This window comes from Trichomycterus rosablanca, chromosome 6, assembly GCF_030014385.1.
Source record: "Trichomycterus rosablanca isolate fTriRos1 chromosome 6, fTriRos1.hap1, whole genome shotgun sequence".
In the NCBI taxonomy this organism is placed as follows: domain Eukaryota; kingdom Metazoa; phylum Chordata; class Actinopteri; order Siluriformes; family Trichomycteridae; genus Trichomycterus; species Trichomycterus rosablanca.
Window position 1 is genome coordinate 51,115,864 of NC_085993.1, and position 17,861 is coordinate 51,133,724.

Genomic DNA, 17,861 nt, shown 5'->3' on the forward strand with positions numbered 1-17,861 from the left:
TCTATAGGTTAAATGTAATGTATAAGCATTAGTAGCATCCATACATTCTGGCTCTATAGGTTAAATGTAATGTATAAGCATTAGTAACATTCATACATTCTAGCTCTATAGGTTAAATGTAATGTATAAGCATTAGTAACATTCATACATTATGGCTCTATAGGTTAAATGTAATGTATAAGCATTAGTAACATTCATACATTCTTGCTCTATAGGTTAAATGTAATGTATAAGCATTAGTAGCATCCATACATTCTTGCTCTATAGGTTAAATGTAATGCATTAGTAGCATCCATACATTCTGGCTCTATAGGTTAAATGTAATGTATAAGCATTAGTAACATTCATACATTATGGCTCTATAGGTTAAATGTAATGTATAAGCATGAGTGACATCCATACATTCTTGCTCTATAGGTTAAATGTAATGTATAAGCATTAGTGGCATCCATACATTCTTGCTCTATAGGTTAAATGTAATGTATAAGCATTAGTGACATCCATACATTCTGGCTCTATAGGTTAAATGTAATGTATAAGCATTAGTAGCATCCATACATTCTGGCTCTATAGGTTAGATGTAATGTATAAGCATTAGTAACATTCATACATTCTAGCTCTATAGGTTAAATGTAATGTATAAGCATTAGTAGCATCCATACATTATGGCTCTATAGGTTAAATGTAATGTATAACCATCAGTAGCATCCATACATTATGGCTCTATAGGTTAAATGTAATGTATAAGCATTAGTAGCATCCATACATTCTGGCTCTATAGGTTAGATGTAATGTATAAGCATTAGTAACATTCATACATTCTAGCTCTATAGGTTAAATGTAATGTATAAGCATTAGTAGCATCCATACATTATGGCTCTATAGGTTAAATGTAATGTATAAGCATCAGTAGCATCCATACATTATGGCTCTATAGGTTAAATGTAATGTATAAGCATTAGTAACATTCATACATTATGGCTCTATAGGTTAAATGTAATGTATAAGCATGAGTGACATCCATACATTCTTGCTCTATAGGTTAAATGTAATGTATAAGCATTAGTAGCATCCATACATTCTTGCTCTATAGGTCAAATGTAATGTATAAGCATTAGTAGCATCCATACATTCTGGCTCTATAGGTTAAATGTAATGTATAAGCATTAGTAACATTCATACATTCTAGCTCTATAGGTTAAATGTAATGTATAAGCATTAGTAGCATCCATACATTCTTGCTCTATAGGTCAAATGTAATGTATAAGCATTAGTAGCATCCATACATTCTGGCTCTATAGGTTAAATGTAATGTATAAGCATTAGTAACATCCATACATTATGGCTCTATAGGTTAAATGTAATGTATAAGCATTAGTAACATTCATACATTCTGGCTCTATAGGTTAGATGTAATGTATAAGCATTAGTAACATTCATACATTCTGGCTCTATAGGTTAGATGTAATGTATAAGCATTAGTAACATTCATACATTCTGGCTCTATAGGTTAAATGTAATGTATAAGCATTAGTAACATTCATACATTATGGCTCTATAGGTTAAATGTAATGTATAAGCATGAGTGACATCCATACATTCTTGCTCTATAGGTTAAATGTAATGTATAAGCATTAGTAGCATCCATACATTCTTGCTCTATAGGTTAAATGTAATGTATAAGCATTAGTAGCATCCATACATTCTGGCTCTATAGGTTAAATGTAATGTATAAGCATTAGTAACATTCATACATTCTAGCTCTATAGGTTAAATGTAATGTATAAGCATTAGTAACATTCATACATTATGGCTCTATAGGTTAAATGTAATGTATAAGCATTAGTAACATTCATACATTCTTGCTCTATAGGTTAAATGTAATGTATAAGCATTAGTAGCATCCATACATTCTTGCTCTATAGGTTAAATGTAATGCATTAGTAGCATCCATACATTCTGGCTCTATAGGTTAAATGTAATGTATAAGCATTAGTAACATTCATACATTATGGCTCTATAGGTTAAATGTAATGTATAAGCATGAGTGACATCCATACATTCTTGCTCTATAGGTTAAATGTAATGTATAAGCATTAGTGGCATCCATACATTCTTGCTCTATAGGTTAAATGTAATGTATAAGCATTAGTGACATCCATACATTCTGGCTCTATAGGTTAAATGTAATGTATAAGCATTAGTAGCATCCATACATTCTGGCTCTATAGGTTAGATGTAATGTATAAGCATTAGTAACATTCATACATTCTAGCTCTATAGGTTAAATGTAATGTATAAGCATTAGTAGCATCCATACATTATGGCTCTATAGGTTAAATGTAATGTATAAGCATCAGTAGCATCCATACATTATGGCTCTATAGGTTAAATGTAATGTATAAGCATTAGTAGCATCCATACATTCTGGCTCTATAGGTTAGATGTAATGTATAAGCATTAGTAACATTCATACATTCTAGCTCTATAGGTTAAATGTAATGTATAAGCATTAGTAGCATCCATACATTATGGCTCTATAGGTTAAATGTAATGTATAAGCATCAGTAGCATCCATACATTATGGCTCTATAGGTTAAATGTAATGTATAAGCATTAGTAACATTCATACATTATGGCTCTATAGGTTAAATGTAATGTATAAGCATGAGTGACATCCATACATTCTTGCTCTATAGGTTAAATGTAATGTATAAGCATTAGTAGCATCCATACATTCTTGCTCTATAGGTCAAATGTAATGTATAAGCATTAGTAGCATCCATACATTCTGGCTCTATAGGTTAAATGTAATGTATAAGCATTAGTAACATTCATACATTCTAGCTCTATAGGTTAAATGTAATGTATAAGCATTAGTAGCATCCATACATTCTTGCTCTATAGGTCAAATGTAATGTATAAGCATTAGTAGCATCCATACATTCTGGCTCTATAGGTTAAATGTAATGTATAAGCATTAGTAACATTCATACATTATAGCTCTATAGGTTAAATGTAATGTATAAGCATTAGTAACATTCATACATTATGGCTCTATAGGTTAAATGTAATGTATAAGCATTAGTAACATTCATACATTCTTGCTCTATAGGTTAAATGTAATGTATAAGCATTAGTAGCATCCATACATTCTTGCTCTATAGGTTAAATGTAATGTATAAGCATTAGTAGCATCCATACATTCTGGCTCTATAGGTTAAATGTAATGTATAAGCATTAGTAACATTCATACATTATGGCTCTATAGGTTAAATGTAATGAATAAGCATTAGTAACATTCATACATTCTAGCTCTATAGGTTAAATGTAATGTATAAGCATGAGTGACATCCATACATTCTTGCTCTATAGGTTAAATGTAATGTATAAGCATTAGTAGCATCCATACATTCTTGCTCTATAGGTTAAATGTAATGTATAAGCATTAGTAGCATCCATACATTCTGGCTCTATAGGTTAAATGTAATGTATAAGCATTAGTAACATTCATACATTATGGCTCTATAGGTTAAATGTAATGTATAAGCATTAGTAACATTCATACATTCTAGCTCTATAGGTTAAATGTAATGTATAAGCATGAGTGACATCCATACATTCTTGCTCTATAGGTTAAATGTAATGTATAAGCATTAGTAGCATCCATACATTCTTGCTCTATAGGTTAAATGTAATGTATAAGCATTAGTAGCATCCATACATTCTGGCTCTATAGGTTAAATGTAATGTATAAGCATTAGTAGCATCCATACATTCTGGCTCTATAGGTTAGATGTAATGTATAAGCATTAGTAACATTCATACATTCTAGCTCTATAGGTTAAATGTAATGTATAAGCATTAGTAGCATCCATACATTATGGCTCTATAGGTTAAATGTAATGTATAAGCATCAGTAGCATCCATACATTATGGCTCTATAGGTTAAATGTAATGTATAAGCATTAGTAGCATCCATACATTCTGGCTCTATAGGTTAGATGTAATGTATAAGCATTAGTAACATTCATACATTATGGCTCTATAGGTTAAATGTAATGCATAAGCATTAGTAACATTCATACATTCTAGCTCTATAGGTTAAATGTAATGTATAAGCATGAGTGACATCCATACATTCTTGCTCTATAGGTTAAATGTAATGTATAAGCATTAGTAGCATCCATACATTCTTGCTCTATAGGTTAAATGTAATGTATAAGCATTAGTGGCATCCATACATTCTGGCTCTATAGGTTAAATGTAATGTATAAGCATTAGTAGCATCCATACATTCTGGCTCTATAGGTTAGATGTAATGTATAAGCATTAGTAACATTCATACATTCTAGCTCTATAGGTTAAATGTAATGTATAAGCATTAGTAGCATCCATACATTATGGCTCTATAGGTTAAATGTAATGTATAAGCATCAGTAGCATCCATACATTATGGCTCTATAGGTTAAATGTAATGTATAAGCATTAGTAACATCCATACATTCTGGGTCTATATGTTAAATGTAATGTATAAGCATGACGTATCGTCGTGATGCGCGTGATTCAGTGATGTAGTTCTGCACCAGGTCCACCATCATCATTACAGAGTGTTACAGATCATCTGGTCCAGGCTCAAACCCACACATCATCCGGGCTGCACCTACACCAGTCATCTTCCTATAGCACAGATCTATAGGAAGCGAGGAGAGAGGAAGGAAGCGGCGATCATCTGACCTCTGACAGGTGGTGGATGATAAATCAAAGGTCAGCCGTGATCGAGGCATCGGTCGGTCCAGCATCGCACCGGTTTACCGGAGGATGCTCGAGCTGAACGGTAGGACGCCATCGACCGTGCATGATCTTTTCACTTGGATGAAACCGTGGGGGGTCGTTTCTGGTTGAGATCGCGGTGTTACATAACGAATCGTGCAGGATGTAAATCAGGATCTGAGCTGGTACCTAAATAACCTTCAGGTACAAACATCACATCACATCACATCACCCACCATGGGGGGTACATCTGTGCAATTATAGCATCAAAACACGTGAGAAATCTGCAGTATTGTAGTTTGTTGCTGTGGCTTCATTATTTTAACCATCTTTAGTGATTTAACCATAAACCAGTGATCACTGTACCAGTATGTTATCACGGTGATGATTTAAACATGTGGATGTTATACATGCTGCACAAGACAGATCCGTGTCTGATACGCAGCTGTAATATTTGCATTAGTGTATGCATTTTTGTTCATTTTACAGTCATTTCATGTATTTTAGACAGTAAACTGAGCTCAGATCTGTGTGATCTACTGTCAAACGGAAGTCAGTTTCATAAACGTCATCTGATCCATGGCTGCGTCTCAAATAGATCCTGACTTCATACACGAGGACACTACATAGGGTGCAAACTGAAGTGCACACATAGGGTTTGAAAGGGTGGGATGCATGTAGCTCCAGTGGACAAACACATCTGGGTATAAAGCTATAAAGCATGTTTCACAATAGAGCTTCACCTAAAATGATCATGTTTTATATTTTTTTTATTGACAAGATTTGTGTGTTTTGTGTCTTGGTTTACTTCAGTGTCAAACTCAAACAGGGTCAACATTTATTATTTATTTATTTATTAGGATTACACATTATTATTTTAATGACTGTGTTGAATATCAAACACAGTCCTGGACAATTCAGTATCTCCAGTTCACCTCACTTGCACGTCTTTGGACTGTGGGAGGAAACCGGAGCTCCCAGAGGAAACCCACGCAGACACGGGGAGAACATGCAAACTCCACACAGAAAGGACCCAGACCGCCCCACCTGGGGATCGAACCCAGGACCTTCTTGCTGTGAGGCGACAGTGCTACCCACTGAGCCACCGTGCCGCCCCCAACAATATTCTTTGATTATAACAATAATAATAATAATAATAATAATAATAATAATACCAATAATAATAATAATGATTATAATAATAATAATAATAATACCAATAATAATAATAACACCAATAATAATAATAATACCAATAATAATTATAATAATGATACCAATAATAATAATAATAATAATAATAATAATAATAATAATAATAATAATACCAATAATAATAATAATAATACCAATAATAATAATAACACCAATAATAATTATAATAATGATGATAATAATAATAATACCAATAATAATAATAATAATAATAATAATAATAATAATACCAATAATAATAATAATAATACCAATAATAATTATAATAATGATGATGATGATGATAATAATAATAATAATAATACCAATAATAATAATGATAATAATAATAATAATAATAACAATAACAATGGTTATGGCCACACCAGCTCCACAAACAAAGCAAACTGGTTTATCGCTAATGTACACTTATCAGCCATAACATTAAAACCACCTCCTTGTTTCTACACTCACTGTCCATTTTATCAGCTCCACTTACCATATAGAAGCACTTTGTAGTTCTACAATTACTGACTGTAGTCCATCTGTTTCTCTGCATGCTTTGTTAGCCCCCTTTCATGCTGTTCTTCAATGGTCAGGACCCCCACAGGACCACCACAGAGCAGGTATTATTTAGGTGGTGGATGATTCTCGGCACTGCAGTGACACGGACATGGTGGTGGTGTGTTAGTGTGTGTTGTGCTGGTATGAGTGGATCAGACACAGCAGCGCTGCTGGAGTTTTTAAACACCTCACTGTCACTGCTGGACTGAGAATAGTCCACCAACCAAAAATATCCAGCCAACAGCGCCCCGTGGGCGGCATCACAGCAAGAAGGTCCTGGGTTCAATCCCCAGTTGGGTCGGCCCGGGTCCTTTCTGTGTGGAGTTTGCATGTTCTCCCCGTGTCTGTGTGGGTTTCCTCCGGGAGCTCCGGTTTCCTACCACAGTCCAAAAACATGCAGGAGACACTGAATTGCCCTATAGGTGAATGGGTGTGTGTATGTGTGTGTCTGCCCTGTGATGGACTGGTGCCCCATCCAGGGTGTTACTGTGTGCCTTGCGCCCATTGAAAAGCGATGAGTGTGATTGACTTCTGACCTCGGAAGAATGTGCAATAGAATGCAGGTCTTGGCATGTTCGCTGTTGCAGTGCATCCTGGGACTTGTAGTACCAAAGGTGTGCATCCTGTATACTGGTGGGCCGGACATAATTGCACCTTGGGCCAGATGTGGCCCGCAGGCCTTGATGTTTGACATGTCTGCTTTACTTAAAGCAGTGGTTCTCAAAATGGGGGCACGGAGTAATTCAGTCATAATAATTCCACTGTGAAGCTGATTTGTCTCTTTATTTTGTTTTGTTTCAAATGAAGTTGCAGTTTTGTATGAATTACGATGTTTAAAATGAATTCCAGTTCAATCCCCAAGTGGAGCGGTCATGGTCCTTTCTGTGTAGAGTTTGCATGTTCTCCCTGTGTCTATGTGGGTTTCCTCCGGGTGCTCCGGTTTCCTCTCACAGTCCAGAGACATGCAGTCATGTTAACTGGAGATACAAAAGTCCACCTAGTCTGTGTGTGTGTGTGTGTGTGTGTGTGTGTGTGTTTGCCTTGTGATGGACTGGCGACCCTTCTGAGCTCTTTGTTGCCCTTTGCCCAGTGAAACAAACCCACTGCAACCCTGAATAAGATAACGCAGTGGTAAAACAGGCAATTAATGAATTAATGAATTAATTATTTGTGGTACTGGACTGGTAATCAGAAGGTTGCCAGTTTAAGCCCCAGCACTGCCAAGTTGCTACCGTTGGGCTCCTGAGCAAGGCCCTTAACACTTAATTGCTCGAATTCGTATTTAGTATTAATTGTTGCTTTGGATAAAAGCGTCTGCTTAACGCTGAAAGGTAAATGAGTGATTACAGCTATTGCCTTCTCTGTGCCCATATAAATAGGGCTGATTTGCACCCGTTACAAAGTACTCAGAACAATTGTGTCTTGAAAGATGTCTGGATGGTCAGATGTAGTCCCCAGACCAATGTAATCGTCACTCAGAACCTAATCAAAACAAATACATTCAGAAAATAGAACCTGCTTGCATGGATTCAGGTCTTTACACCTCTGTGGAAGCGAGGAAGTCACTGGTCTGCACAGATCAGAGGTGTAAAAACATCATTTCCTCATGTTTAATGGATTTAATGTCATGAATCAGGCAAAACCACATAATTCATATTTAAATTTTTATTCTGTCACCCATCTGGACCTGTGAAATGTAGTTTTTCTTTTATTACAGCATCAATACACTGATCAGCCATAACATTAAAACCACCTCCTTGTTTCTACACTCACTGTCCATTTTATCAGCTCCACTTACCATATAGAAGCACTTTGTAGTTCTACAATTACTGACTGTAGTCCATCTGTTTCTCTACATGCTTTGTTAGCCCCCTTTCACTCTGTTCTTCAATGGTCAGGACCCCCACAGAGCAGGTATTATTTAGGTGGTGGATCATTCTCAGCACTGCAGTAACACTGACATGGTGGTGGTGTGTTAGTGTGTGTTGTCCTGGCATGAGTGGATAAGACAGCAGCACTGCTGGAGGTTTTAAATACCGTGTCCACTCACTGTCCACTCTATTAGACACTCCTACCTAGTCGGTCCACCTTGTAGATGTAAAGTCAGAGACGATCGCTCATCTATCGCTGCTGTTTGAGTCGGTCATCTTCTAGACCTTCATCAGTGGTCACAGGACGCTGCCCACGGGGCGCTGTTGGCTGGAAATTTTTGGTTGGTGGACTATTCTCAGTCCAGCAGTGACACTGAGGAGTTTAAAAACTCCAGCAGCGCTGCTGTGTCTGATCCACTCATATCAGCACAACACACACTAACACACCACCACCATGTCAGTGTCACTGCAGTGCTGAGAATCATCCACCACCTAAATAATACCTGCTCTGTGGGGGTCCTGTGGGGGTCCTGACCATTGAAGAACAGGGTGAAAGGGGGTAACAAAGTATGTAGAGAAACAGATGGACTACAGTCAGTAATTGTAGAACTACAAAGTGCTTCTATATGGTAAGTGGAGCTGATAAAATGGACAGTGAGTGTAGAAACAAGGAGGTGGTTTTAATGTTATGGCTGATCGGTGTATGTGTTTATAACATTAAATAAAACAAACGTTTATTAAAAGCAATTATACAGTATTACCACTGATACTGTCTTAATTATTAGACGAATGGTGTTAAAGTTGTCATGACTTTTAATTAAATTTGCTGCTTTTAATACGTAGTCCATTGGTTTTCATTACATTCCCAGTAAGCAAACCCCCAAAAAGTAAAGACGGCAGTGCCAGGGACCCCTCTTTTATTGTGCACCAGTAAACATTGAAATGAACAGAAGCCAGCGCTAACCTTTCTCATCACTTCTTATCATATACAGATGACAAAAATACTCTATGGTTATTTCTCAGTAACAATAATGTGTTAATATTGCTAGCACACTGCACATCGTGCACCCATTTAGGATCCATTTCTCACTGAAGAAGCATTAGGAAAAGCACATGTAAGCTCCCTACTGTCCAAAATGGTGCCATATCCAATTACCTACACAGTGCATTATGAGAGCTGTGAATCCTACTGTGTTGTTTGCACACCGGTCGGGTGCTAAACTGGTGGAGTTTTATGTCTGAACTGGGTTTACGACGTTAGTCTTATGTCGCTAAATGAGTACTGTACAGTATATAGAGGTGATTTTAGAGCTATGGGGGGCATAAAGACGACTGGCCTGAATTCTATACCTATTATTATTCTATACCTACCCAAAAAACATGCCATTAGATAAACTGGCTACTGTTATTTATTTATTTATTTATTTATTTTTTAACTGTTTTGTTTCCTCTATTGTTTCCTGGATTAATGCTGGTCTATAGGCACAGATCTATGGTCTAAAACTTAGACTAACATTCATGTTGAGTAACCTGTTTAATGCATGGTGCAGATATCAAACTACATCACCGTGCAGAGGGTTTTTTTATTCTGTCCAATTTATTTTTTTAGTTTACTTAAGCTTTAGCTACTAAAGCTAACAATGTCTGAAGAACTAAGGAAGCAACATTATGACAATGACTAGCCTACATTTGGGCTAAAGGATGAATCTGATAGTTTGATGGGTATACGTATATATACTGTATGTGCCCAAGGCATGGGTATCTTGTACATCATTGAAGAGAACCTTAATGCTAAAAGATAAACACACAGTCTGGAGAAACATGTGCTGTTTTCTAAAAATATGTTGAGGCAGCGGTAAAACACGCTAGCACACCAGAGCTGGGATTTTTAATACATCGTATGGAATCTCAGCTCTGCCATCCGGCTGGTCTGGGCGGCTGCATGAACAACGATTGGCTTGTTGTTCATAGGGAAGGATAAGCCAGATAGGGATTCCTCATAACTGATGCAATTACAACCTCTGCTGGGTGGTTGATAGCGTCTGCACAGAGCAGAGGGATAAAACTGATCAGGGTGTGGCTCTCCATGCACAAAGCTGATCGGCATATGAACATGCTACTGCGCATGAGGGGGCGTGTGTCAGTTTCACTCTCCTCAATCGGGGGGGGGGGGTATCAGCACCAGTAGAGAGGAAGCATAATGCAATTTGGTAAAAATTGGATGCGCTTAAATCAGGAGAAAAAAAGGGAGAAAATGCTTTAAAAATTTATATATATATATTAGGGCTGTCAAACGATTACAAATTTTAATCGCGATTAATCTCAGAATTTCATATAGTTAATCGCGATTAATCGCATTAAAAAAAAAATCTGTGTAAATGTTATAGAAAACAAGGTTTTTTAAGTGAAATGTTACAATTAAAATGGTGAACACATTTTATGCTAAATGTACTTATGTTAAAAACTGCTGGGACAAGAGAAAACTGTAAGGGAGTTTTATTCACTCACATACTAGGCAGTAATACTATCCAGCAGAGACCCTGGACTTCGTATATATGTCAGATTGTAGGTTAAAATTTCACCATCAGCAAACATTGTAGATCAGCGGTGCTTTAGGTGGGATAAGGCGTAGTTATTGTAACAGACTCTTCTGTGGTTGTATCGTGACAACGGTTTGATGGACGTTTCTACATGAAGTCAGTGTGTTTTGACCCTTTGGGGCTTCCATAGTTCATGTAATAGCATGCTTGGCTAACGCGATGACTCTCGGTACCGTAACAGAAGAAGTTAATAAAAGTGTTCTGCTTCCGACAACTTGTGAATATAGCGTGTATTTATTTCTTTATTAAGCGAGTGCATCACTACGACGCTCGGTTACATTATGATAACAAACCGCAAATGAAACAAACGGTGGCAAGTCCGCCCCACACTTTGAGAAACGCTGTCTTAATGAGAGATGCCGTGCACGGTCAAGTCTCAACATGAACTACGGATGACCCGCAGGGCCAAATAGAATTTGCGTTAACGGCATTTTTTTATATATACACATATGTTGAGCATTGTGAGGGATTATTAAAGACAAAATATCACAATAAAGATAGTTGGCAAGAAATGCTGCTGTCGAAACTGGATCAATAGGTGCAGTTAGTCCTTAATTGTTCTGTAAGTGTTGTTGAAAGGGAAGGTAAGGCAGTAGATGTCAGGCTTGGGCCGGTCCGGTTCTCCACCGACGCAAATGCTGGCGTTCTTTTTCTTTTTTCCAGCAAACTCTGCAGGTGTTGTGGACACTTTTTAATGGTCCTGACCGAACTGCCCTCTTAGAGGGGCGTGACAGCGTTCTCATAATTGAGCCAGAGGCGTGGTTGCCCCGCTTCTTTTATAATCACTGATGGTTTTTACTGAGTAGCTGGCCCAATTGTGACAACCATATTTCATTCTGATTCTGTCTCTTTTTTGTCCAGTGTTTTTGCAGATGTCTTTAAGCATTTCTTTTCATACTTGTATTAGTTTCTGTTATTTTGACCATCCCCTACTTTCACCACTTTATAGATGTGGCGTTCTACTCTGGTTAGGCATTCTGCGTACCGGAATTATCTTTAAAATCTTGCAGGTATGAGTCTTCAACCGACTCCTCCGTGGTGTCCATCACAAAGTCACTGCTGTCTGTTTTTTTTTTTGTATTTTACATTCTGTCCCAATGTTTGTCTTGTTGAACTAAAATACAAAAACTGAAAGAAATAAATCTTATAAAGAGCACGCAGAGATGATTCTTCCATTACTGATACATCAAGGATTTGGTAAACGTAGTTGAGCATTAAGGACTTTGTTCAGTCAGACCAATTGTACATTCCTGACTACTATAATGGTTATACTCTAGTTTACGAGATATTCAAAAGTTAACAACCTCGTGAAAGATCACAAGGTTCGCGTTAACAACCGCTGGATAGAGGTGTTAGATTAACCCATGACCCTGCCCATTTTGGCAGAGTGATGAAAGAGAAATTCAGCAATTTTAAAGACGTCCACACCCTCGTCTACGTCATTATACTGTATGTTGCTCTTTTGTGCATTTCTCTGAGTTTTAATTTGTAATTAGTGTGCAAACAACAACAGGATTTTCTGTTTCTGGAGTTCTCTGTGCCTCCTCTGTCAGTTTCCCAGGCACACTTGGGTTTATGTGAAAGCATGCAGGCCCGGTAGCTGCCAAGCACTGCGGCCAAAGACGGAAGCAGTAAAACCCAGCGAGCGGACATGAAATTTCCTCCGATTTCTTAAAGAGTGAGAAGCCTAAATTATTAAATAGTTTTACTCAGTTATTTGCTTCTAATATACTATACTATAATACACCATTAACCATATACTATAATATAATACACCATATACTATAATATAATACACCATTAACCATATACTATAATATAATACACCATTAACCATATACTATAATATAATACACCATTAACCACATACTATAATATAATATAACATTAAGCAAATACTATAATATAATATAACATTAACCACATACTATAATATAATATAACATTAAGCAAATACTATAATATAATATAACATTAACCACATACTATAATATAATATAACATTAACCATATACTATAATATAATATAACATTAACCATATACTATAATATAATATAACATTAAGCAAATACTATAATATAATATAACATTAAGCAAATACTATAATATAATATAACATTAACCAAATACTATAATATAATATAACATTAACCATATACTATAATATAATATAACATTAACCATATACTATAGTATAATATAACATTAACCATATACTATAATATAATATAATATTAAGCAAATACTATAATTTAATATAACATTAAGCAAATACTATAATATAATGTAACATTAACCATATACTATAATATAATATAACATTAACCATATACTATAGTATAATATAACATTAACCATATACTATAATATAATATAATATAATATTAAGCAAATACTATAATATAATATAACATTAATCATATACTATAATATAATATAACATTAACCATATACTATAATATAATATAACATTAAGCAAATACTATAATATAATATAACATTAAGCAAATACTATAATATAATATAACATTAAGCAAATACTATAATATAATATAACATTAATCATATACTATAATAAAATATAACATTAACATATACTATAATATAATATAACATTAACCACATACTATAATATAATATAACCTTAACCATATACTATAATACTGTATAATATAACATTAACCATATACTATAGTATAATATAACATTAACCATATACTATAATATAATATAACATTAACCATATACTATAATATAATATAACATTAACCATATACTATAGTGTAATATAACATTAACCATATACTATAATATAATATAACATTAACCATATACTATAATATAATATAACATTAACCATATACTATAATATAATATAATATTAAGCAAATACTATAATATAATATAACATTAAGCAAATACTATAATATAATATAACATTAAGCAAATACTATAATATAATATAACATTAATCATATACTATAATATAATATAACATTAACCATATACTATAATATAATATAACATTAACCATATACTATAATATAATATAACATTAACCATATACTTAAGTATAATATAACATTAACCATATACTATAATACAATATAACATTAAGCAAATACTATAATATAATGTAACATTAACCATATACTATAATATAATATAACATTAATCATATACTATAATATAATATAACATTAACCATATACTATAATATAATATAACATTAACCATATACTATAATATAATATAACATTAAGCAAATACTATAATATAATGTAACATTAACCATATACTATAATATAATATAACATTAATCATATACTATAATATAATATAACATTAACCATATACTATAATATAATATAACATTAACCATATACTATAATATAATATAACATTAACCATATACTATAATATAATATAACATTAATCATATACTATAATATAATATAACATTAACCATATACTATAATATAATATAACATTAACCATATACTATAATATAATATAACATTAACCATATACTATAATATAATATAACATTAATCATATACTATAATATAATATAACATTAACCATATACTATAATATAATGTAACATTAACCATATACTATAATATAATATAACATTAATCATATACTATAATATAATATAACATTAACCATATACTATAATATAATATAACATTAACCATATACTATAATATAATATAACATTAACCATATACTATAATATAATATAACATTAACCATATACTATAATATAATATAACATTAACCATATACTATAATATAATATAACATTAACCATATACTATAATATAATATAACATTAACCATATACTATAGTATAATATAACATTAAGCAAATACTATAATATAATATAACATTAACCATATACTATAATATAATATAACATTAACCATATACTATAATATAATATAACATTAACCATATACTATAGTATAATATAACATTAAGCAAATACTATAATATAATATAACATTAACCATATACTATAATATAATATAACATTAACCATATACTATAATATAATATAACATTAACCATATACTATAATATAATACAACATTAAGCATATACTATAATATAATATAACATTAACCATATACTATAGTATAATATAACATTAACCATATACTATAATATAATATAACATTAACCATATACTATAATATAATATAACATTAACCATATACTATAATATAATATAACATTAAGCAAATACTATATTATAACCATATAATAAACAATGAATTTACTTTGGAAGCATTTATAAACCGTTACATGTATTGTAAAATCTAAAAAATCCCCAAACAGTGTGTGACTTATTTTGAATGAATCAACATGGATCCATAATGATCACATTGATCTATCGAGACTAAGATGAATCATGGGCATCTTGACAACCCACACGCAGTTCTGCTGTTTACAGACTTAACAGAACAAACATTTGGAGCTGTAACATGACGTCTCATCATAAAATGTATTAAAAATTCTGCATTTCACGTTTGTTTCTCATCTGATTCTCATTTCAACTGCGCCCTTCCCAATGTCCTCTATTTTTTGCATTTGAAAAATGCTGTAATGGACTGGCAACCTGTGCAAGGTGTTTCCTACCTTATAGCCAGTGCATTGCACCCACCGTGACCCTGACCAGGATAAATCAGTGGCAAAACAGAATCAATGTACAGCAGCAAGGGCTTGAACCAGCAACCTTCCAGTTCACTAGTCACTGAGCTACCACTGCCCCCCTAAACATGATAACATATAGTAAACATATAGGCATAGTAAATATATTAACAAATATATTCATATCCAAGCCATAGCCTAGTGGTTAAGGTACTGGACTAGGAATCAGAAGGTCACTGGTTCAAGCCCCACCACCACCAGATTACTGCTGTTGGGCCCTTGAGCAAGGCCCTTAACCCTCAATTGCTCAGACTGTATACTGTATCTGTATCTTTGGATAAAGGTGTCTGCTAAGTGCCAAAAATGTAAATGTAAATATCAATTATTATTTATTCATTGTTTGTTTTACCACCGCTTTATCCTGGTCAGGGTCGCGGTTGGTCCAGTTCACTGGGCAAAAGGTTGGAAACACCCTGGACAGGTCGTCCCTCAATCACAGGGCAAATACACACACAAACTCACATCTAGGGCAATTTTGTATGTTCAGTTTGTACTGTGTGAGGAAACCGGAGCACCCGGAGGAAACCCACACAGACATGGGGAGAACATGCAAACTCCACACAGAAAGGACTTGGACTGCTCCCTAATAATACTAATAGTTAACTACTATTAATACTACTAGGACTACCACCAGTATTAATACTACTAATACATTTATGAAACAAAATATTGGTCTAATACCTAAATATTAAACCAAATATTAACTATTTAAACGATTTTGTTGTTTTTGTTTTGTATATTTTGATATTTTTTATTGTTTATATGCTGTTAGCTTGTGGTTCTCCAGTGCAGTTAGCGGTGCAGCGCGGACTAAACCATTTACTCATTCAATAGGGGGGGGGGGAGATAAACACTCCTCCTGTCTCTAACATTATTTAAATATACCAAGCTCACTGTTTTAATGTATTGCTCATATTTTAAGGTGTTCATTCCGAGTCTGATTAGTATTAAATTATAAACTGAAGATTAAAAAGAGGTGTTCTGATGTATTTAAATCAGACTCCCCCTATCACACGCATGGGTGTTGGTTGTACAGGTCCACACTATTCTCCGCATCTCGGCTGCTGTTAGGGAGCGCCGGTGCAGGACTGGAGGTGCAGCAGGGAAGGAGGTGCAGTCTCATGATGCCGACACACAGCAGATCTGCTTACACCAGAAACAGAGGCTGTATTTAGAGGCTGAATCCGAATGCGTTAGGGCTGCAGCTCCAGTACACCCGCATTATTCAGGCGGAGAGGTGTAGGATGTGCCCAGCACCCTGACGCGCCTCGGTTTGTTCTGGTCTGGTGCTGATGAGCTTGCTCGGAGGCTATAAGAAAAGGAGCGCTTATGATGGATATGAATCTTTGCAGCTGGTCGATAGCGCAGGAGGAGGACGGGGAGCAGGAGGAGGAGGAGGAGGAGGAGACAGAGACGCGGCGGCGGTGACTCTCGGATCCAAGGCGCGACTGGACCACTGCAGCATCATGGACGGTTCAGGTAAGGACTTTCATCCTGGAGATACAGACAGGGAATGACGGGGCATCTTCATGCCATACATGCGACTGATAGTATGTCTGCTGGGCTGGATGGACCTCCTGGCTCATATGAGGAGGATTTTAAACATTACAGAAATGTAAACATTAGAATCAGAATAGTTGCCACCACCCTATTAAGTATAGTTACTGATAGTGTGTCTGCTGGGCTGGATGGACCTCCTGGCTCATATGAGCAGGATTTTACAGAAATGTACACATCAGAATCAGAATAGTTGCCAGGGTGGCACGGTGGCTTAGTGGGTAGCACTGTCGCCTCACAGCGAGAAGGTCCTGGGTTCGATCCCCAGGTGGGGCGGTCCGGGTCCTTTCTGTTCGGAGTTTGCATGTTCTCCCCGTGTCCGCGTGGGTTTCCTCCGGGTGCTCCGGTTTCCTCCCACAGTCCAAAAACATGCCACCAGGCTAATTGGAAACACTGAATTGTCCTATAGATACCTGGCCGCTAGATGCACAAACCAGTGCATTGTAGTGCCGGTCCCAAGCCCAGATGAATAGGGAGGGTCGTGTCAGGAAGGGCATCCGGCGTAAAACTGTGCCAAATCCTGCCGGCGACCCCTAACGGGAAGAAGCCGGAAATGCCGACCCCGTAACCGAAAAACGGGA

At 35.1% G+C, this 17,861-nt stretch overlaps 1 protein-coding gene across 4 annotated transcripts in view; it reads left to right on the top strand.

Annotated features, from left to right (window-relative positions):
* Positions 1-4,748: 4,748 nt before the first annotated feature.
* dnajc6 (DnaJ (Hsp40) homolog, subfamily C, member 6) overlaps positions 4,749-17,861 on the top strand; it is a 45,995-nt gene continuing 32,882 nt past the window's right edge. For 2 of the 4 annotated variants that reach the window (XR_010013187.1, XM_062998039.1), the window contains exon 1: positions 16,798-17,202. Coding sequence is in view for 3 of the 4 variants with exons in the window: in XM_062998039.1 (XP_062854109.1) it covers positions 17,016-17,202 (187 nt within the window). In the remaining variant the exon portion in view is untranslated. Of the gene's footprint in view, positions 4,978-16,797; positions 17,203-17,861 lie in introns of those variants that run through there. The other 2 variants (XM_062998041.1, XM_062998040.1) reach the window with 2 other exon arrangements.